The sequence below is a fragment of the Lonchura striata genome, chromosome 5 (genome assembly GCF_046129695.1).
Source record: "Lonchura striata isolate bLonStr1 chromosome 5, bLonStr1.mat, whole genome shotgun sequence".
Taxonomy (NCBI): Eukaryota; Metazoa; Chordata; class Aves; order Passeriformes; family Estrildidae; genus Lonchura; species Lonchura striata.
Window position 1 is genome coordinate 40120151 of NC_134607.1, and position 23027 is coordinate 40143177.

Genomic DNA, 23027 nt, shown 5'->3' on the forward strand with positions numbered 1-23027 from the left:
ATGGATTATTAAAAAGCTTTCTATACTCTGAGTATTTTCAAGATATTGCACAGCACTCACCACCACACATGCCATGAAACCAAATGCTAGTTTCCAAGTTTAAAAAGTTCAGGTTACTAAGAAAGCCTGCATTTTGAATTTGTTTTCTCTACTTGTTCCCATAATAAATCCAATAAATTATTTCATCACAATGAAACTGACATTTTCACCAAAAAGCAGGAAGACAACATAATTTACCCATTAAATTTACCTTCTGCAATTGCAGAAGGTTAGTCACACATTACTACATCAGCAAGTTTCTCCTCCTGCTTCACACACACTCACTGTACAGTTCTGGTAATTACAAAAATACTCTGGTAGGATTGTTCACGCTGAGGAATAAGTTATCCTCAAACCATTTAAGAGATATTCATATTTGGAAAGACTTGTTCAAAAACCCCATAATGTTACAACAGGCAAAACCTAGAAGTAAAAATAACCTCTTGGGGTAGCAGGTAGCACTTCTTAAATAAATTACTTTGCTATCCCATCTTCTCTTCAACAGAAGCCAAAAAGTTAAAATCTAGACACAAGCAGCAAGCCTTCCAGAAGTCAATAAATTAGTTTGGAGAAATGATTGATAGGCTGCAATTTAGATGTCCTTCCTTAGAATCCCTTCCATGAGGAACCCTGTCATCTAATTCACAGGGATCGCAATCTAAGGCCTTACATGTCAGCCCAAATCCTCATTTTTAAAGATAATGGGGTAACAGAATCACTGAGGTTGGAAGGGACCTATTGAGACTCTCTGGTCCAGCCTCCCTGCTCAAGCAGGGTCAGCAAAAGCAGATTGCCCCAGAGGACCATGCCTGTTTTATCCAGCTATCAGACACTGTTGTACTATTCTCAGCTTCTAATAGTGAATGTGCATGACAGTTCCTGAACAACACGAAAAAGTCTTTGAATCACAAAATGTTTTCAGTTACAGATTTGGTAAGTTTTCCCTGCAGCAGATAGAAGGGTTGCCTCAAAACTAGGAAGCCACTGATGCAGTTATCTCTCAGAAGAGTGAGAAAACTGCTTGCATATCAGATGAAAATGGCTAAAAATGAAAGGCAAAACAAGAGGAGAGTGCAAGTGTGAAAGTATAGTTGTCCTCAGAAACAGATTTCATAGTTCTTGAATTCAATTCACATCTATCTTTAAAGATTATCAATCAGGGTATTAATAATCTGTGGATGACTTCTTAGCTATTCAGAATCAATCCCACCCACAGTTCAGTTAACTTACTTTCTACCAAAAAGTTTGTTTCTGTCAGGGCAGTTGTCTTTTAGATATAAAAACCCCTCCAAAAACTTATTTAGACTTATATTAACATTTTGGAGGAATTTTAAAACTAAAATATAGTAAAGGCACTGGCTTTTTATTTATAAATCACCCTAGATGTTTTTAAAGCATTTAAACAGGACTATGCTTATCTAGGAGCAAAATAAACATCAACATGCTGCTTGGTCATCTCTAAAATTTGCCATATGGGTCTGCACAGGCAAATTCATGTCTTGTTGAAACGAATTAGTCTTTTTAAAGTTGTGCAGATGCTAAAAGTAACTATGAAGATAATGCTTTCTCTTCAGCCAAATAAATTTACTTCAGATGCACAGTCCTTAAAACTGAACTTGGGCTGTATGCAAAACCAAGAAGCCATCAAAATACAAGAAATCACCAAACTCCACCTTTACCCCTCCATATCGCAAAAAGAGTATGGATTCACCTCAAACAATTTTTTAAAGAACTTATCAGCAGATCAGATCACAGGACAATGTGACAGGATTTTGCTCAGCTACTGCAACTGTAACTAAACTATTATACTTCAAAACCATTAATACCTTGTTCAGGTGTCTCCTCTTCTTGTCTCATTCCCCATCCAGACTGTGGGCTTGATGAATTGCGTCCCCTTCTCGAATAATAATTCTGCACATCAGCAGGTAAAGTCTTCCTCACAGCCCAGCTGGACGCAGATGTCCACCCAGACCTGTCAGCAGGTGTATCGAACGAATACTCTTGTTCATTCTTACGCTTGCATGGCTGCTGTTCGGAGAACCTTGAAGCTTCATTCCCAGAACAATCTGAGTTCCCTGAGAGAGGTTTTCTGTTTTGCCAGTGACTTTCACTCTGGTCTCCACACATGAAACCACCTCGGCCACGGCCACCTCGGCCACGCTGACCTCTTCCTCGATTTGGAATCCAACTCGAACCAAAGTTTTTATTCCAAGGCTGTCCTGCATTATCATGCCTGCCCTCTTCCCAATGTGGTTTCTCTCTCTCTCTGTTCCTGGCATCAGGAACAGAGTTTATCCTCTCCATTACCCAGTCTGGACAATCATTCCTCTGCTTATCTGAAGAACACAGATCATCATTGCTTTTTTCTGTATTATTGTCCTTCTCTTTTTTAAGATTTTCACTCTGTTTCTCTTGATCGCTTCTCCTGTGTCGCTCATTTCCTCTGGGACTTCTCCAGCTGTCATTTGCCCATCTCTCTTTCCATCGAGGTGACTGACTTTCCCTCTCATTTCTAGTGAATGAAGAACCTTTATTTCTAGTCCTAGATCGTGATCTTGATCTAGAGCGTGACTGTGACCTAGACCACCTCCTATTTCTTCTTTCTCTGTCACGATCTCTTCTTTGATTATCTCTATCACTGCTTCGAGACCTAGATTTTCGCCTTGGAGATGAATCCTTAGTTCGTGATCGAGAAGATGATCTCCTGCTTTCCCTGACAGTTTCCCTTTTGGGAGATCGAGATGGTGTTTTTTTCTCATCTCTGAGTGTGTCTCTCTTTGGAGAACAAGATAAGGATCTTCTTCCCTCCTTCACAAGTACCTTCTTGGGTGATCGTGAGCTCCTGTCTCCAGACGTCTCCCTTTTAGGGGATGGTGATTGAGATTTCTTGCCCTCTCTCCCAGACGGAGACCATGTTGTCGATGGAGAGTGAAATCTAGATCTTCTAGTTCGAGACTTTTTCTCTTTTTTGAGCTCTGGCTGGCACTCCCTTGCTTGAGGAACAGTTTCATCTTTTTCATCAGAACCAGATACAGAGTTTCCGACATCACACTCTAAGGAGTTCATGTCTCCTTCTGTACTTTCAGGTGGTAGTAACTGTTCGATCTTAGGTTCATTCTGGTCACTGCAAAATGAGTCACAGTCCATTGGTATCATTTCATTGTTATCTTCACCAAAATGTTTATGTTCAGCATTTACTGGGAGTGACTCTGAAGTTCCACCCTCTTCACTTTCTGAAATGTTCTCTTTTAAGGGCTGTTCTGATATACTGTCCATAGAAATACTGTGTATTAATGCATCAGGTTCTTTATCTTGAATAGGTTTTGTATTTGCACAGTCTACTACTGGTTTTAGATCAGTCTCAGAATTATCTGTTTCCATGGCTTCAGGATGCTCAGGCAATTCACTTCTGGGGCTCTCCAATGGCTGATCTTTTCCCAGAGGTTCCAAATGTTCCAACAATTCATTTTCTGGACTAGCTATGGGTTGATCTAGTTTTGTCAAAGTTTCTATGTTCTCCATTAATTCTTTTTGAGGACTACATGATGTCTGATCTACTTTTTCAAAAGTTGCATGATTGCATACATCATCTTTGGGACTAGCTACTGTTTCCACTTGTTCAAGAGTATTTTCACAACTGTCCAGACTCGCAAGATCTGCATTTTTTTCAGTAGCTTCTTTTACTTTAAATTCCTGACTTTCACTTCCTGAAGTTAGTACTGGGGGTTCTTGGAGAGAAAAACTAACATCTGCATTCCCTGAAGTGTCTTCATCTCTGTCACATTCTCCTATAGTTTCCTCAATTTCTGCATGCTCACTACAGCTTTCCAATCCATTAGCAGATTCTGTTTCTACATTATTCTTCTGTGGGAAGTCTGCATTATTGCTTTCATTATCTGACTGGTGGTCTTTATCTAAAGTTAAGACTGCTTCAGGCTCAGCAATGTCATCATCTTCCACTGAGCCACAGGGTGACTTTTCAGAACGTGCAGAACTTCTCAGTTTCTTTTTAATTGCGGGTGTTTGTTGTTTAACTGCTCTTTTAGACTTGCATTTTGGAGGAGCATTCTCTGCTTCTGAATGAGCTTTATTCAGAGATGGGTTATTGCTTTCAGGGGCACTGCAAGTAGAACTGCTTGATCGAGGGGAGCTGCGAGACTGAGTCAGAGCCTCATTTTTGCTGTTTCGTGCAGACCTTCTTGTAGGAGTAGTAGCAACTGATTTCCTCCTACTTCCTCTAGTGCCAGATGAACCAGAAGCTTCCTTTTTCTCTTCTCCTTCTTGGGTACATGCAACAGCATATCCTTTGCCTAAACATCCTAATAAAAACAGAAGACATTAAGATTTGATAATAACCATTTATCTGAACATATTTAAGAATGTAAAAGGGCCTTCTGCAGCATAACAGATATCCTCAAATAATACAATTTAAGATTTAGTATATAATACTACCACAGCTTTTTTACTTTTTTAAATGAGAACTGGTTGTTTTAAAGAACAGAAACAAGTTAAGTGATACATCAGACATCTGAACACAGTTTAGAAGTAGTGCTGTCATGGCTATATGAAACTGTTTTTTGTTATTTATGAAACAGCTGCTCAAAGCTTAAGTTGTTAGAAAGTAATGAATCAACCACACAGCAGTGTTAGCATGCATCAGTTCCTGTCACTCTATAACACAGGCTTGTTGACAGTGAAGTGCGGTAGTAGAGAAAGGGACATCTTCCAGTGGCCATCAGTGGATGATCACATGCACAGCAGTTGATCAGACACAACGATGACAGTGAAAACTTATTCATGAGTTATAGGGCACCAGTTATAGGGCAAATGGAACTTAAACTCTGCCACAAGACATCCATGGTGCCAGCAGCACCTACAGTGTGCAGCCTACAGTACATCAAAAAAACAAAAGCTCTACGAAGAATGACTAAGGCACACCTAGCAAGCAGCTCAGCTCTTGTGTTGATACTGCACTAATTTATTTCATGCCATTTATCATCCAACAAAAGTCTTGGTAGGGAAGCTAAGGGTTATATTCACTGCACAGGAAAGACTGCACTGTCAGCTATGAGAGTTTCTGTTGGACAGCTCAGGAACTAAAGATTAATGATAATTAAGTAAATGTAATAAGAAGAATGTAATACTTCAGAACTAAATTAATTTCTTGAGATGTCTATAAATTTATTTCATACTTTGTGTAGATTTCAGGAGGCATCAAGGATGTGGTGTTAAAATTAATTCTTTCACAGCTTCAATTTCATACATGAACAGTGCAAACTAAGATAGATTAATTGCTGTGGATTTTGCAATAAATCTCTCACATCACAAACATGTGATTTTAACTCTGTACATTATGTCCCATGCTTTTGCTACAGTAAAATATTTGGCTAATGTATTCACAAACATATTTTAGAAGAGATTGGAATAAGAAAACTAAGTAACTGCAAAAAAGCCTCTTGCTAATACTTACTAATTTATTAGTAGAACAAAACAACTTATCACTGTATTACATGTAAACAATAATCTCAATCTCAACAGAATAAATTCCATAACCATCTTGCTAGCTTTTAAAAGGGTACAGGACTAAAATCACCTCCTCTGACCTTCCTTGCAAACACACAATAATTTACCTGAACATAAAAAAAAAAAGTACTGGTTCTGGATTTTAAATATCCAATGACCAAATAATCACTTGAGAAAATGAAAACCAACATCAACTGCATAGAAGGTACCATGTGTTTAAAAGAAAATAACATGATGGTAAAGAACTTCCAGAGGCATTTCAGGTGACTGACACTATTTCAGGTATCTACTCTAACAGTCTCACCAATCATTTCATTACGAACGGACTTTTCAGTGGTTGAGCAGCACTTACTCAGCAACATGTGGCTGTCTCAGACTAAGTATGTCTTTAATAGCCTTTCCTGGCTATTACAGTAGCCAGGACATCAAGTCAGATGCTACATGACATTTCAAATTTTAGTATCTGTAATAATATTCTGCGAGGGAGAAGAAATCATCTCTCAATAATTAAAAAAAACCCCAGCAAAATACAAGTGGAATGTGGGAATCTGGGCAGAATTAAAAGGTGAGTTATTTTTCTAGCACATTCAAAATCTACCTGTGGAGCACAAACTCTTTTTTAGCATGCCCTACTACTTGTAAAATTTTAACAGAAAAGCTTCACAAGCTTTGGACTTGGACCAAATAAAAGGCATTTCAACTCACTGACTCTTTATTAAAAAATATTTTAATCACACAAAAACTGCATGCCAGCATAAATCTTAGTGATATTTGTAGATTTACTGAAGTGTTTTCAGGTCAACTTAATAAAACAAACTATTTAATGGTAACAGACTACTAAAACTGCAGCAGCTACAGGGATGATTCAGAACTACAGTTATATGGTCATCACTGATATTTGTATGCCTGTTACAGTGAGCTCATGGGCACTCTATTTCCCCTTCCCCAGGACCCTGTGACTCTGATCAAGATAACCCTGGACCCCTCCTTCCTGCCCCAGCGGGGTTGGCGGAGAGCCAGAGAAGCCCTCCCTGTCCAAAGTCTGTATAGACCCCTGACATTTCCTGTTCATCCTCTTCTGACCCGCTCTCCACATGTACATCACAGAATAAAGAGCTGAACCAACATATATCGGGCTAAGAGCCCCTTTTGGAAATTTTTGCCATCTCCTGATATTCCTCCCCTCAAAGTCTCAGATCTCTGGGCTAGCCTGATAATTTAGGGGGCTGAGAGGGGGGAAACATCATATGCCTCCTTGTACAACCCTGGAAGCCAGTGTCAACTGTTACTCCGATGCAAAACTGTATACTTTAGGTGAGACCAAAAGTTGAGAGGAGTGTAAAAAGAAAATAAAAAATGCTTATGCTATGATATTTCAGGCACAATTTGGTAAGAAATGAAAGAGCCAATTGGCATCTTTTTAGAAATGCATTTATTTTCTTCATTCTCCTTTTCTCCACCTTTTTAAAAAGTCAGTGTCCTTTTATATATGTATATATATACACACACATATATATACATATATATTTGCTGTGCATCTCTAACAATACCCAGATTAGGTTTCTCTTTACCTTTGTCTTTACCTTTTCTTATGCATGTCGTCCTTTTATTCAGATGCTATATAAAAGCTAAGTGGGGTAGGAACACTCACTCAACAGGAATGTGACTAAAATCCTCAAGGGACATCTTCATATCCACCATCCCCTTGTTTTCCTGGAAAATTTTAAGACTAGTACTTCCTGCATGCTCCTTATCAATAGAAAGTATTCAAATAAAATGTGAAGATGACTTAAAACTTTGACTCTTAAAACACTGTAGTATGTTGGCATTAATCTTAAAATTCAATCTTTGTCCACAGTACAAGTATCAAAATTCTAACCAAGACAACTGACAAGATTCTTTTCTAAACACAATTTTTTAATGTTTCTGGTGCCTCCTAACAAAAAAGCTTGACTATAGAAGTGGAAGAGTAGAGAGGGAATTCAAGAAGTACAAGCTAACGTATATTTCTAGAAGCAAAATGTTTAAGGATCTGTTACATTGCACTGCCAAACATCAGAGACCTGAGGAAGCAACCTATCAATTTTTCACTGGGAAATGTGGAGGTGAAATATATAGCTTTGAAAAGAATAAAGAATATGAATGCAACTTTTTAATGATCCTTCTACTACTTAATTCCTTCCAGCAATTTATTTCCACAGAATTTTCATAAGCCAGGAGACCCAAATCTGTCCTATCTCTTTGCCTACTAGACAAGTGAAAGTGGTGTGATTCTCAATTCAAAGAAGGTAACCCAAGCCTTATAAAATAGGACTCCTTTGTTTCCACTTCTTTGAATTTGTGCAGCTTTTTGGAAGAGAAATTATATTCTTGCTGAGCATGGAGACAGAGGCTGTTAAAGTAACTGGAGGAAGACAATTCCTTCCATGTCTTGTCTTCTGCAGCTTTCCTGACAGACCATGGCGCTCCAGTTCTTTAGCACGGTTTTGCCCTGTCAAATTTGTAGGTACTGAAAGAGATCCATGCACTTCACTGCTTCCTGACTCATGTTCTTCTCTGCTAGGAAGGTTTGTTCCTCACACTGCACAATATACCTCTGAAATATGCCATTCATAATGCATCAAAATAAGCTTTATCCTCAAACAATGGGAAATTAAGAAAGAGCACGAATGGAAAAAATGTTGCAATTAGAAATGTAATTAAGTTACATAAATACTTATTAATTTAATCTTCAAAAGAACAAGTTATACCAGCTTTGGGGTGGACGATTCATGTTCTGTATTTCAATTTCAGAAATTAAGTAGCTGACTTTGAAATAGTAACAAACTGCATCAAAACAGATTTTTTTTTCCTCATTAAGAGTAACTAACTCTGTTTGATTTCTGATAATCATATCTTAAGAATACTCCACATGAGCTATAAAGAAAACTTACAAAAAAAAAGTTTACCAAAGTTTTCCAAAGGCCTGATATTTGTTGGAAGAACTCTTCCAGCCACTGCAGAAGAAGTGAGAAGAAAGGTCTCAGCTTCAGCTCCATAAGATATTAAAGGAACACTGCAAAGTAAAAGCAAAAGCAGTAACATTAGTTGTTTTAGCTGCTTGCAGCACGTCTTGGAAACAATGCACAAACTCAAAACACATTAGGCAACTACAATCCTTTTAACTTCATCAGAGCTGGAAAGAAACACAAAGCTGACAATGAACAAAATTTTCCTTGTCATATTTAATTTCAGATTAATTTTACTGCCTAATCTATTAAAACTGTTTGAACAAGATATGTTATGTTAAAGCAATATACATCTGTCTTTCTTTAAAGTCAAATATAGAACAGTAATAGCCCAAGCCAAAGTAGTAGGTTATAGCATTGGAAATAAGGGTCTGAGTGCTGATTTAGTACTTCAACAGAACAGCAACCTTTTCTGCAGAAAAATGAGAAATAGCCTACATGAGAATTTAGAAAATACTCCTTTTATTTTTTTTTCTTCATACAAACAAAAAAAATATATTTATTCAGACTCCTTCAGAAAACCTTGGGCAAAACCAGAGTTTAGTTAGAGATACAATTTTTGCATTATCACTGAATTGGAATGAAACTTCTCCTAAGAAAATGTACATGTAATAAAGTTATTATTCTAATCTTAGATGCAATTTTTTATTATAATTTTAAAACTCTTCACTTGCAATTTTAACTTTAATCTTTTTTTTATACCAAAAAGAGCAAAAAGATATGAAATGAAAATCACAGAACCAATTTCTTATTGTGTTATTTTAAAATCAGTTATTTTTATGGTTCTGCTTTATACACATACAAATATCCTTAGGGCATGCTTTAACACACATCTGCTCTCTGACAAAAAAATCCACAGAATTATTTTATGTTCTCTGTTTCATTTGATACAACTCCTGTTAGCTCTTTTTAGAGGCAAACAGGATTTTTTATAAATGATTGCAGAAAAAGTGATAGAACCAACCCATGAAAGTAGGGTGGTGCGGGGAATCAGAATCAGACTGATGTTAAAGCAAGCATAGTCTGATAGCTAGAGACAAAAATAATTTTAAAAGCCCATTGAATATTATCTTCCAAATAGAAAATATATTAAAACTCACATTTCTGTGAAAAGGTGACATATTAAGACACACAAGTCAGTGGAGTTACTATGCTTATCATGAGTACCAAAAAAATCAAGACATACAATTAAGACATAAAGAAAAGAATCTATTGACATAAAAACACCAAGCAGCAAATACACAAAAAATTAACAAGTTAAATGAAAACACTATTTAGATATTCTATCTAAAGACCAATTTGAATAAATCAAACTGGAAGCATGAAGATCCACTATGAATCTAAAACACAGACCTTTCAACTCTAGCAATCAGAGATGAACAGGACAATTCCAGTTCTTGTCTCTTCTGTCTGATCCCTGAATTGACTTCTGTAAATTCTGTACTGAAAGACAAATTTCATACAAGAAGTTATAAAAAGTAATTTTGTACTATAATAATTTTGTATTTCAGTAACTGCTCCTACCAAGGACTCTAATTTAACTGTATTAGAACTTTCAACAGTCACGATTAAACTATGCATTGGTTATTGCTTAGAAGAAAAACATAGTCTCAGCAAGCATAAAAGAAGTCCTAAATAAATAAAGGAGATGGAATGGAAAGCAGGAGATGAAATCTGTCTGCTGGAGAGTTGAAGGATGGAGAAACTTTGCATCCTTGACAAAAAAAATCATGGCAGAAAGTTAATCTTTTAGAGACTGTCAAAAACAGACATAGTTGTTTTTTTTTTTTTTTTTTTTTTGATTAGGCCATATAATCCAAATAACATTCTTTTAGACTGTTCTTTTTCTTCCATCTATTCAATGAACAATTTATTTATACACCCATTCTTAAGTATTAGACCTAATTAAGTATTTTGTTTAACGCAAAATTGCTTCATGGATGTTTAAAGTATTCCTCTTGGAATTAAAGAACAACAAAAAAGAAAAGAAGATTGTTTCTGATACAAACCAGGATATTTACTATTAACTTTTTCAGTAACTGCTGTTGTAGTAACAGGGCTAAGCCTTTCCAATCCAAGGCTTCAATTCAGCAAGGAATTAAACATGAACTAAAAGTAAAACTCTTGCTAAATCAGTAAGATTAAAATACTCAAGTGGGTGCTTCTGATGCTGAACACATAACAGAAATTGGGGTGTGCACTTAACATTACTCATATTAAAATGTTTGTGTTTATCCTTTAATGCTCTTCATCAATGAATAAATACTCTGCCAATCTTCAAAATATTTCAAGGCAGTATATATACAGGTAAGAGCAGAAGGAACTTCAGAATCTACAATACAGTTACCCATCAATTTATATGAAGCTAGTACACACTAACCAGTCATTTCTACAGCTAAAAAAGGATTCTTCACTGCTACCACCAGCCAGAAGTGTGCTGAAGAAATTAGTTCTGATGCGCTCATTCCAGCAGGTCTGTCTTCTGGGCTACACAAAAAATAAATGATGAATTAAAGACACCCAAAATAAAATAATTAACACTAAATACATGAACATGCACTGAAATTAAATTAGGTCAGCAAGACTTCAGTTCATAAAAAGTAGACACCATAGGTATATGTAGATATTTGCAGTTACAGTGGACAGATTTTCTCTATTCAGTCTAAGTTTTTAACAACTGCTCTTTGCAGATAAACTTAATAATTTATATAAAGCAAAATCTTTAATACTTCACATAGGCATTATGAATAAATAAGCATGATCTTCATTACTGCACAATTCTGCTACCTAATGCACCACAGTAAGTATAGTTCAAGCACCTTCACACCCCTGCACAGCAATTCACCAAATGTTTTGTTTCAAGTAACAAGAAAACCTAATGAGGATAGCTAGGATTCACCTTTGCCCTCAGGTAGGATTATGGAATATGAAATTTGTCTGGTGTGTCTAGTTACTGGGCCCTCACAGAGGCACAACACTCAGAACCCACTTTTTATTTCAAAAGATACCACCACCACCACTACTTTATGTTGCTAACTAGGCGCAGCCTTGGTGTGTGCGCTGGCCCATTGCCATTTGCAGGCATGCAGGGAGCTCTGCTGCTGGGCACTGCACTGCCTGCAGGGGAAAAAACAAACCCCAAAAACAGTCAACAGTCCCCAGATACTCTCCCCACACTAATAAATACCTACACTGATCCATTTTTATCACAGCACCTAAAGGGCTCATACCACCTCAAAACTAACTAAAACTATCCTGTTCATCCCCTAGGATGGTATCTTAGAATAAGAGTTTAAAATACTTCTGTAATTTTAATTCAGAAAAATGAAAAATAAACTTTGCAGTGGGATATATAAGAATACATGTCTCAATATGCAGTCATTATCCATATGCTACATCAAACTTAGGCACACAGAGCTGCTTCTTGCAGGGAAAATGCCCTATTTCATCAGTGTACAAATTTTAAGTTCTGCCTAAAACCTGTTGGGTTTACATTTTATTCTAAGAATAATATAAATTTTTAATATTAACCTCTCTCCCTCCAATTAAAAGACCTATCCAGATGTTCCACAAATATCCTTATGAAGTAGTTGCTAGTACATCATGGATTTCTTTTAAAAGTTGAACATTTCTTGGATAATAAAGTCCCATGCTTCCTCCTGAAGGTTTTTAATGGTTCTACTTTTCTTTATGCATATTTTTTTTGCTATAGGTACTATTTGAGACATTAATGCTATTAAACACTTCACCATAAACCAGTAAAACTAAAAATGAAAGCATTCCCTTGCCATGAAGTCACATTAGGGCTGATCTAAGCCCTATCCAGTTCAAAACCCCCCCAATGCAGTGAAAAGTACTTAAAAGTTTACAGGGCAACAGAACCCAAATTTCCAAATACCTGACTTAGAAGGGGCAAACTGCAGCTAACAATATCCCTGACAACTATGGTGTAATGAGCATCAAACAGAAGTTACAATTCAAGCCATCAGCTGCTGAAAATATGCAGGATGTGCCCCCATACTACATGAAACAAAGCAATAGCCAGAACATGGACCTGAACAAAACTTTTCCTCCAAATATTCAAACTTCAGGTGAGACAGAATGATGGCATATGTACTGCACAATTAAATTTATCAGGCACATGCATTTACAGGTACAACTATGAGTAAGAAAGCACTGATCAAAAACTTGTGTCTCAAAGACACAAAGTATTTTAGAAAGGAGGGATGGTAAAAAATCTAACAAAAGCCTTTACAGCTCCTTATAAATCTGGCATCTGGTGATCCTGTGTTTACAGGCTATGATTTATGTACAGGAAACCTGGAAACAGAAACCCTTCTTGACAGAAATCTCACATTTTAAAAAAACTCAATTTGATGCAAATCATAATGTCTATGTCAGACCCACATAAATTACTTAGTTGACTACGTCTATATATTTTATTGAAAATAATGAAAACCTTCATATAATGGGGCTTGGCTGACAGATTGTTCATGAAACCATCTTCCTTTGGATGAAAGGAGATGGATGAAAACAGGGTTAAGGATATTATAACGTAATAGCCTAATCTAAATGAAAATATTTACCACGACAAAACTAATTGTAATCTGAGAAAGAAGCTCATATAACCTGGCACTATATTCCAATTACTTCAAGACAAAAAGAGACAAAATAAAAAACTTTGAATCATACCAAAATTAACAAATAGTCATTAACCTTAAAAATAAGCAGGAAGGTAGTCTTAAAAACACTGTAATAAAAGAAAGCATTTACAAGTATTTCCTTATCAGAACCAACCTTGTTTATCTTCACAGAGAAAGCTTTCTTGTTTTGTTTGTCATGCAAAATATTACCTGTGGAACAAGGAACAAAACTTTGATCTTAACTTTAGCATATCAGTTCTTGATTGTTCATCAAAATCATTAATGCAATGGGAGGTTAACAAAATGTGTATTTTGACTGCTTTCATACAAACTGAGTAAAATGAAAATGCACACACCTTCACAATAGCTTTTTAGATACCCAGTAATTTTTACCTCTTCAGGTATTTTCTTTATTTCCTAAGTTATGAATAGACTTATCAAACAACTTTTATTGAATAAGCCCCTCAGAACAGCAACCCCAAAACACAGCTAAGTGTTGCTTGTGTTTGAACTCTCAACAAAAAAACTTTCTGTGAATAAAAGCTAGTCATTAGATCTTCTCCAGCTGCCTGATGCAGAAAATTACTTGAGGCTAAAACCACATCCATTTGAGTTGTGACTGAAATTGAAGAGGCAGTTTTCCAGTAATACAAAAACAGGAGTTTCACGTACTGCAATTCTGCTCTAGAAGTTCCATATTTCTACTACTTGGAATTTATATACAAATGTAAGCAATTTTTAAAAACTAAATTGGCTCATCAAGAAAAGATATTCTAGAGTTCTTTAATTAGAACACAGCATTTCTGGCAAATATCAACTTACTGTATTTTTTCTTCACAATTCTGCTTAATTTTATTGTTACTGGCCCTCTGTCTGGACATTCAGCTCTTCTGCAAGATCAAAGAAAGACATTAAAAAAGCAATTTCTAGGCATCCAAACAAAATCCTTTCCTATTTGAAGTTATTTTTATTTTGTGCACATAACCCAAGTTCTAACTGCTATTAAAACCTTGCATCATGAATATCATCTTTTGTATATCAAAAGCCATAGTGCTTCAAACAGCTTAGACAGAAAAAAAAAAAACAATTTACACAAAAGTTAATATCCTGTATTAAATCAGAATGCTCAGTTTAGTTTGATTTCATGGCAACATGTGAAAGATGTCATAACCTGCTTCCTTTTAAGAATTACTCAGTGTTGATTCAGAATGGTGAATCTTATTTCTTATGAGTTAAAAAAAATAATTTACTTCCAGATATCTTTGCTGTAATGAAGTCTGCTTCACATTAAACATCAAGAACTCTGTATTTTTCATACATTCCATTAAACACTGACTTTAGATAAGCACTATTTAGCAAAATTCATCTGTATAATCCTGAACTTTCCCTTACACAATGCAGCAAATGTTACAAGATGAAGTTTACCAAAACAGAAATGTTATTTCCATATAACAACAGACATGTTCCCTCTCAGGCTTATTAGAACAAAATCAGTTCCTGACTACAACTATGTTTTACAGAAGAGGAACATCACCAGTGCTTATGATAACATGCAAGAAAAGTGGATGTTTGTTTAGAGAAACATGGAAAAAAATTTATATTGTTAGAATTTGATGTAACCATACTTCAAATGAATGTAAAATTTATCAGAATTCCTTGAAAAATGCAACTTTAATGGAGCTCAATGCAAGAAATACATTGCCCTTTACTTTTCCCTTGCTATTTTAACTATTTAAGTGGGAATTACAGCAATGATACAAGTAAAATTAAACTACCACTTGTGAAAATTAACATATTTTAAAATAGAAATAATTTTACAAAATTTTCAGGCTGTACATGTTAAACCATTTGATTTTATTTCTTTTGAATATTCCAATTCAAATGCTTGAAATTACATGGCCGACCAACCTCACAAAACTTCTCATCTTCACATGGGTGTAAGTTTCCTTACTGCAGGCACAGTTTTCCTCTTCCTCCTTCCTCCTTAGCTGTTTTGTAACCTGAACCTGTGTTGTAAAACAGAATCAATCCAATCTAGAATGTCATGACACCTGGGCTTTAAATTCATACAAAGTCTCTTCAGGTCTGTACAGAAATTAAACTCAAACAGAAGAACTAGAAAACACTTCAAATTTTACTTCTTTTGAAGTAGATTGACATTGATGTCACAGTTTGGAGATTGTATTTTTCATTTGTTTTTCATAAAATAGAAAAAACCTACACCTTGATATGTTATTGACAATGCCTGAGATGCTTACTAAGTTCACAGGATGAAAAAATCCCTGAATATTCTGATTGCTATGGCAAGTGTCTCAGAGCTAAGCACTAGTTTCCATTAAGAATCTGTAAGCTAAGTTTTTTAAAACTAAGTTGGTTGTTCAGAATACACAAGGTTCACCTTGGGAAAATGCTGTACTACCACTCAACTTAATGTTTCCTCATAATTAAAAGACATCCAATTTTCTTCTAGAGTAAAATAACTTCACAACACTGAGGTTTTTTTCACATCTCAAAAGCACTGAGAGCAATACAGCTTTTATTTCACACTCTGAAGTTATTTGTAATTGAAACTTTATTTCCTCATCCCCAAAATCTGGCTTTTTATGCAATCCCTTAACATATTAGCATTCTAATTCTGAATATCATGAAGAGAAAGCTGCCGGTCTCCTGATAGCACCACTGATGATGCTGACTGCTGTGTCTGTATATTTTGGTACACATTCCATCTATTCCTACGGCCCCAGTGGCTCTTCTTTTCCTCTGCCCAACTGTTTACACTGCAATTCTGTGAAGAGACAATCTTTCAAACTGTATTATGATACAGTCTTTACACTTTTCCAAATGTAAACTTCAGTTTATCCCATTTCAATTCCTTCCTTGATTCTTCAAAAATAAAGAAGACAAAATATGCAAGCATGGTTTCCTATGAGAAGGAATCATCCCTAGTTGCCAGCATGGCTCCTTTACAGGTGAATGCCTGGGCCTCCAGAAGTACAAGAAATGAGTAATGGAAGCCTGTTTTCTAAATATCACAAAGTGCAAGACCAGCAGCTTATGAATCCTCATAAGCATAATTTCATCACAAAATTTCCAAATTGTACATGGAATTATCAGCATCTTTCTATATGCATTTTCAAGATCAACTATCAGAACAGGTTTCTTCCTACTTGATAAACTACTCTCCATATCAGTATTTTTAAGAATTCAGAACTGAAAAATATTCAGATTTTGGTTGAACGTTTAACATTGATTCCTATTGCCTTTATGTGTTTTTGTCTGGGAATTGGAGGATGTGAACACAGAAGATTCACCTCAGCATAAAAAAAAGGGCAACATTTAATATAATTGGTATAGCAGTTGTTTACAAAACCTAGTTTAAAAAACACTGAGACCAATTACTATACTTCTATTCTTGGATGTATCATGAATGCTCACAGATACTAAAAAGTAGCAACAACAGTTTTATGGTTATTATTACTATGGTAAATACTTGCTCTGAAAAAAGAATTAAGAATAATTCCTAGCTTCAAATATGTAATGGAAACATTGAAACAGTAATTACTTTTTAGGAAAGCTTATTTAACAAAATGCTTTTCATTTTACATGAATAAAAAGCAGCAGCATAACTTGGACGTTCCTACAAGGGAAGTTATTTAAGAAAATAAGTCTGGAACATACCTTTATCTGCTTATCCAATGCATCCAGCCTGCACACTGCTTGAAATGGTCTGCGATCAATAGGACATGAAGCCTGTGTCTGAAAATTTATTTTTCTTATTACAAATGTGATAATGAGCTAAGAGAAGTCCTAATTTTCTAAAGTTTTATTCACTATTATAATAGCTTACAGAAGCACACAAAATCCCAATTTGTTCACAGTAAGAATGCATTTGGACACATTATTCATACACTCAGTATTTTGTTTTATATAAGCAGATTGCTTTTCCAGAAAAAATCTAAAGGAAACAAAAATATAACCCAGAAGTTGTGTTTAAAAAAGGAAAAGCATTTAATGTATTTTACATCAAGTTACCTCCATTTTCTGGTCTTTTAATTCCCTTTAGGTAACTGATTTTATACCAATGTGTCCTGATTTTGACTGGGATAAAACTGATTTTTCTTAATAGCTGGTACACTGCTTTGGATTCTGTGTAAGATTAATGAAAAGCATAATAGTATGCAAACATCCTCTACATTTCATATTGTACTACCATTTTATTTCTTAATTCTATTTTCAACAGGAAGTGTGTTGCATTTTGTCTTCCCCAAAACATAAAACTGGTAATGCAAAAAGGTTATAATCTCTTTTGTTGCAGTCAGCAGACAACAGATTCTCACATGTAACACATCTGAAGTTTTACAAATCAATTTTCAAGAAAAGGGAACTGAAGGCTATTTTACTCTACTGTTTGATGGAAATAGCCATTTATTGTTTTCCCCTGATCACCTAAACGCTCTCTTATTGCACTACAGATAAACACAGAACAGTAACACATAATTAACCACGGAAATGGGAAATTTCAACTGAAGTGCCACATAAGTGGATCACGTAGTAAATCAGCTTTAAGAAAAAGCCACATTAGATATTAACTTTTGCTGTGAGAGCATTCTTTTTTCCTTTTAATTCCAGACCTGGTTGCTGTGGGGGCATGGTTCTTTGTTTGGTTTGGAGGTTTTGTCATCATTACACCCTCCACACCCACCTTAATTCCACTGGCCTTCAGAGGCTCAGTGCAACATTTGTAAAGCAAAATATAAAACCATAACACACACCCAGTCTCCAGCCCTAACTCATTCACTGAACAACAACCAGTAGAGTAACTGCATGCCCTGAAGAGGCATATAATTTCTGCAATTTAGAGAGCTACAGGGTCTTTATGCAAACAAGATGCCATACTAGAACTACATAGGCAGGCAGGAAAAACCTGCATATGGACTCTGCCCCAAAATCCAGTTATGAACTTCATTCCTGTCTTTTCATCGGGCCGTCTAATTTTCCAGTTAATTCTGTTCTTTTCACAATTTCAAGGAATGTTCAACTTCTTTTTCACATACCAGCCCCCAAACATGGAGCATTCAGGAAGTTTCTGAGCTTCTGATTTCAACTGAAGTAGATAGGACCAAATAAGACTGATTTAAAAAAAACCCCAAACCCATCAATCAAACAAACAAACAACAACAAAAAAAAAAAGTTAAAGCCATCACCTGCCCTTCGATGCTCTGGTATTTTGTCCTAACTAAAAACTTCCTGTTTTGGGGGATACCACTGTTCTCTACAGTGTCATGGCCCCAGAAAACAAAAGCATATTGGGTAATTAAGCCAGCTCCCTAAGGACTCGGATAATGAACACAGTTCTTGTCCTGTAGTCAAGGCACACTAACCCACAGTAACATAGTAGTGCAATGTTCCATTGGGATATTTGATAGCATGCAATGCACTGGAGTTTCTGAATCCACTGCAAACATCAAGGTACATACTTATTTTCATTCTTATATATACCAGACTGTAAAAGATAGGTAGGAGGAAGTTATTTTTCTTAGCCGTTTTTTTTTCTCACTTCAGGATCTACCTTAGCTGAAATGAATCCAATGCAATCTCTTCCTACATTAAATTTACATGAGTGTCAAGTTATCTTCCAAAGTTTAAGTCACTGAAAGTTACATTATTCACTGTAATACAGTATCATAAAATACTAAGCATTACTAGCAGCAATTCAAATAACAACTGTTTTTGCTCCACTAGAAAGATGTTCAATGCTCAGTTCTTCTGAACCCATGTTTAACAACTTAATACAGTTTTTCACAGTGGTAAAAAGGGAGGAAAACATTCTGAAAGAGTCAAAAACTACCATTAGGCTCCAGTATGTTCAGAAACAGCAGATGCTCTTTCTACTCCTACTCTGTCGCTTTTTGTAGTCTTACCATTTTCTGTATGCTGACAACATTATCACATGAGAAATTCCAGTAGACTCAGGACATTTAGTTGTACACCCCCAGTCCCCAGGTAGAGTACAGTTGTTGGGTACCCCGAGGGAAACTAGAGATTACTTCTATCTAAACATGCATCAGCTCTCACCTGTCTGCTAACAAATAAAATCAAACCTTTAAAATGTTGGAAAAAATGGAATAAAAACCCCAAAGTTCTTCCCCCTATCCCTTTTCCCAACATCAAGACATGATTTATACTGCTAAAGAAAGGAATAAAGGTAAAAAAAGTCAACATTCATTGCAAGAAGCAATTATGATGAGTGGTGACCTTTAACTCATCTCTTATGTTTTTTGAGAACATGGGTCAGGTAACAAAGGTATTGAGTCTTTTTTCATCAAAGGCAGGCTAGCAATTCCAATCTTCTGAGGTTTCCATTCAGGGAACATTGTAAGTAACAGTGAATGTACACTGTACTTTTTGATAAAGAACATTTAAAACAAGAAAGAAGATGATGAGATGGAACAAGTCTGAGGATCAGCTACCACTTTTATTGTACGCAAGGGAGAAGGCATGTGAAATGTATCATAACCTTAGAAGAACCACAGACTTTTAGAACATCTTTCTTCACCATATCTTTAAAAATCAGAACATGTAGTACTTAATGTAATCATCATTATCATTAGAACCTCAGCGCTGGTATTAGTGCTCGCTTTGCTTCTGAGCAGCTCTTTCCTTGGAAAAGCACACACTACTAGCTCAGCACACTTCAAAATGTCTTGGAATGTTTTATTCTCCACATGAAACTATTGAGAGTTTTCCTGTTAAACTGGGTAATTACTCCACAGTAATTCATTCTTTCACCTGTCCTGTGATATCTGAAGAATTCACTTCATAAAATACATAAGCATTCACAAAAATCTGCAAGCCCTGGAAAGTTATCCACAAGGAATACGTTTCATTTTTCAAATAAAAACACCAAACAACTTTATTGTATTTTATTTGTTTTTTATGAGCCACTAGAAAAATCTTACTTTAGCTCCACAGGCATAACTTAATTTCTATCTTCCTGTAACTGCTAAAGTGACACAGAACAGTGGTGTCTAAACTCAAGGAGCAATTGTCCCATATTTTAACAGCATCACTTTAAACAGCATTTGAATGAAGTGAGGTAAACAAAAGGCAGAAGCAGTTATTATATTCCAGCTAGGAATTTTCAGAAAGCTATACAAACAGGTGCAAGCTAACCCCAAAACATATTTGGCTGATAACTTTGACAGATTATCCCCATCTCATCAAGTTCCATGTTATGAGGTTTCATAACAAGTAGTAACAATATGAAAGTACAGAATTGAAGTTGCTGCAGTAAATTTTTTTCCCCCAAATTTTTTTCTTCAAGTGTCTCATAATAAAATCTGTTCTCCAAATTTTATATTGAAAAGCTGATACAAAAAGAAACATTATCCTGCACTTTTAGATAATCTGTTAAACACAAATAATACCAGATTCTCCTAACTAAATTCAGACTTTTTAGACTGTTAAAGCAATGTCTGTATATTTCACTTCACCTTATAATAACAGTACAGCAAACAGCCCACAGTAACACCTCCAGCTTCAGTGAACAGGGAGACCATTACACCACATGTAGTGAGAAACACCCTCTCCACAATTTAATTAAAGTAGAAAGACATCAGAAAATGCACTATTTTCTAGAAGCATGTAAAAACTTACCATTACTTTTTTTCAGTCTACTTTTAAAAAGCAAGTACATTTTAAGGTTTTATAGTTATACTTTAAGAAAGCACTATTTCTGACAAGTCTTTTTTGGATGGAAAAATCACTGATAGGAATGGTATAGAGTGCAAAAGAACAGATTACAGTTTTAACAGCTAATCAGTAGACTACTTTGTTACAAATCTAAACACCTCTCTTCTCTCTACCTACATGACACAGCTGGCTAGTTATTAAGTTCCAATTCAAAATTGCCATAAAGTGTTGACAAATTAAGTTTAATTGTATTGACACTATTGGAAGAACTGGAGTAAAATGAAAACCACTCAGACACTTGCACTGCAACTCAACAGCACTAGCATTCATAAGTTGCTACACAAATGTTCTTGCAAAATCACCAAGTGGATGAGGTTGGAAGAGATCTCTGCAAGTCATCTTGCCCAGCCCCCCTGCTTAAGCAGGGAAATAGCCAAGAACAACTGTATGCTACAACGTAAATGTGTAATTTGCAAAAAGGTATCTAAAATCTACACTTTCTAACACAATTTGATTAATACAGTTTTTCTAAACATCAGTTCTCAGATGAACGGTCTACATATAGATCACTTTGGGTGTACTTGAACAATAAGGTTTTTTCCACTATTCTTTTCAGAGTTTTAGGTTGTGTTTCTTTGAACACAATCCATGTTTTATTCATTAGTGTCATCTTAAATCTTGCCCACAATGCTCTGTACTGCAGATCAGTGTGGAGATTGCTGCCAGTTAAGCTGATTCCTTCCTATATCCTTCAGAAAAAAAGAATCCAGATCTGAAAGCATACACATTAAGAATCCAAGTTACCATACAGGTAACTCTCCTTAACCTCAGAAGGATATACATCTGCAGTAGTATACTCCACATACTCAATGATCCAAACCTTGTATGAGCACAAAGACAATGACTACTCTAAGAACTGATCATCAAAATCTATGAATAAAACACCTAAGAACATCCACTAGAAACACACTGCAAGACAGTTCTTTGTGTCAACTGCTTAGTTTTATTTAGTTAATCACAGATCCTGTACAGGGCCTACCTAAATATGCCCCAATGCTTTGGAGAATTTATGACTGTACATACTCCACTTTCAAATTCTCCAGATGGGGAAAAAATAATGTTGGAAACCAAGACCAGAGCATGAGATAAATAAGCTTAATAGGTGAGGGTCACTCAAATCAATGTCTGTTACACAAACATTGTAATAATGCAGACAACACACTGAATCTTTTCTTCAACACTCATCTCTCATGACAGCTCATAAGAGGAATTAATAGAAGAACAGAGATAGAAATCTCCAGTACATTTCTTAGCACTCTGAAGAACAGAAAGAAAGCTAAGAAGCCTACAGTAAACTAAATATTTATTCTAAGACTGTTTTCTTTGAATAGAATAGAAAAACAAATATATTGTTCTCCAGTGCATACAGGCAAGACACCACAGGTGCTAAAGCAGCTGCTAAAGCAGTTGTCTTAGCTGAGGCAGTGTTAACAACTTTGTGCATGCTTGCCACAGATACCTAGTTACCTTTTCTTTGTATCAATTTAACTTAAATCCTTTCAGAACCAATAAACTACAACATGTGCTTACCAATGGAAAAACAAAATACAAGTTTATCAGAAAAAAAGTTTAAGAAATTAGTTTTGACCCAAGTAGTATTAATATACTAATAGTATTACAGATGACAGAAACACGTTAATCTAATTGCTTCCTTTGGTGTAACATGACATTACTGGTGGTGTTTGAAGACTCTAGATAGGGAATTTTTGTTGTTGGCTAGACCCTCTCCCTTTTTTTTATGTGGCCAGAGTAATGTTAACACATATATGCTCTTTACACTGAAAGCAACCCTTTGCTTACACTGTCCTTCTACATTCTCACTGAAGGGTGTGTCCAGTAACCTCAGCTCCTGATTTAGCATCTTCTACTTTTTATGATCTTCCAGCAAAGACTCACTGGAATACAAAGCCTCAAGCTCGAAAGTCTTCATTAGTAAATTACACCATGTCGGTTTACAGAAGTTGTTGACAGCTGGCACAGGATGACAAACATTTATGTTAATCTTCATGTGCCTCCTGAGAACAGCCCCCAGAAGGGACTGGGAGAGCACTAGTTAGTATGG

General features: G+C 35.7%; 1 protein-coding gene across 2 annotated transcripts in view; it reads right to left on the minus strand.

Annotated features, from left to right (window-relative positions):
* Positions 1-23027, minus strand: part of SCAF11 (SR-related CTD associated factor 11) — a 48693-nt gene that overhangs the window by 4706 nt on the left and 20960 nt on the right. For both annotated transcript variants that reach the window (XM_021547441.3, XM_021547438.3), the window contains 8 exons: positions 16892-16969; positions 15122-15219; positions 14036-14103; positions 13368-13423; positions 10951-11057; positions 9924-10013; positions 8511-8617; positions 1866-4358 (listed from right to left, as the gene is read on the minus strand). In XM_021547441.3, coding sequence (XP_021403116.2) covers positions 1866-4358; positions 8511-8617; positions 9924-10013; positions 10951-11057; positions 13368-13423; positions 14036-14103; positions 15122-15219; positions 16892-16969 — 3097 coding nt within the window. The remainder of the gene's footprint in view (positions 1-1865; positions 4359-8510; positions 8618-9923; positions 10014-10950; positions 11058-13367; positions 13424-14035; positions 14104-15121; positions 15220-16891; positions 16970-23027) is intronic.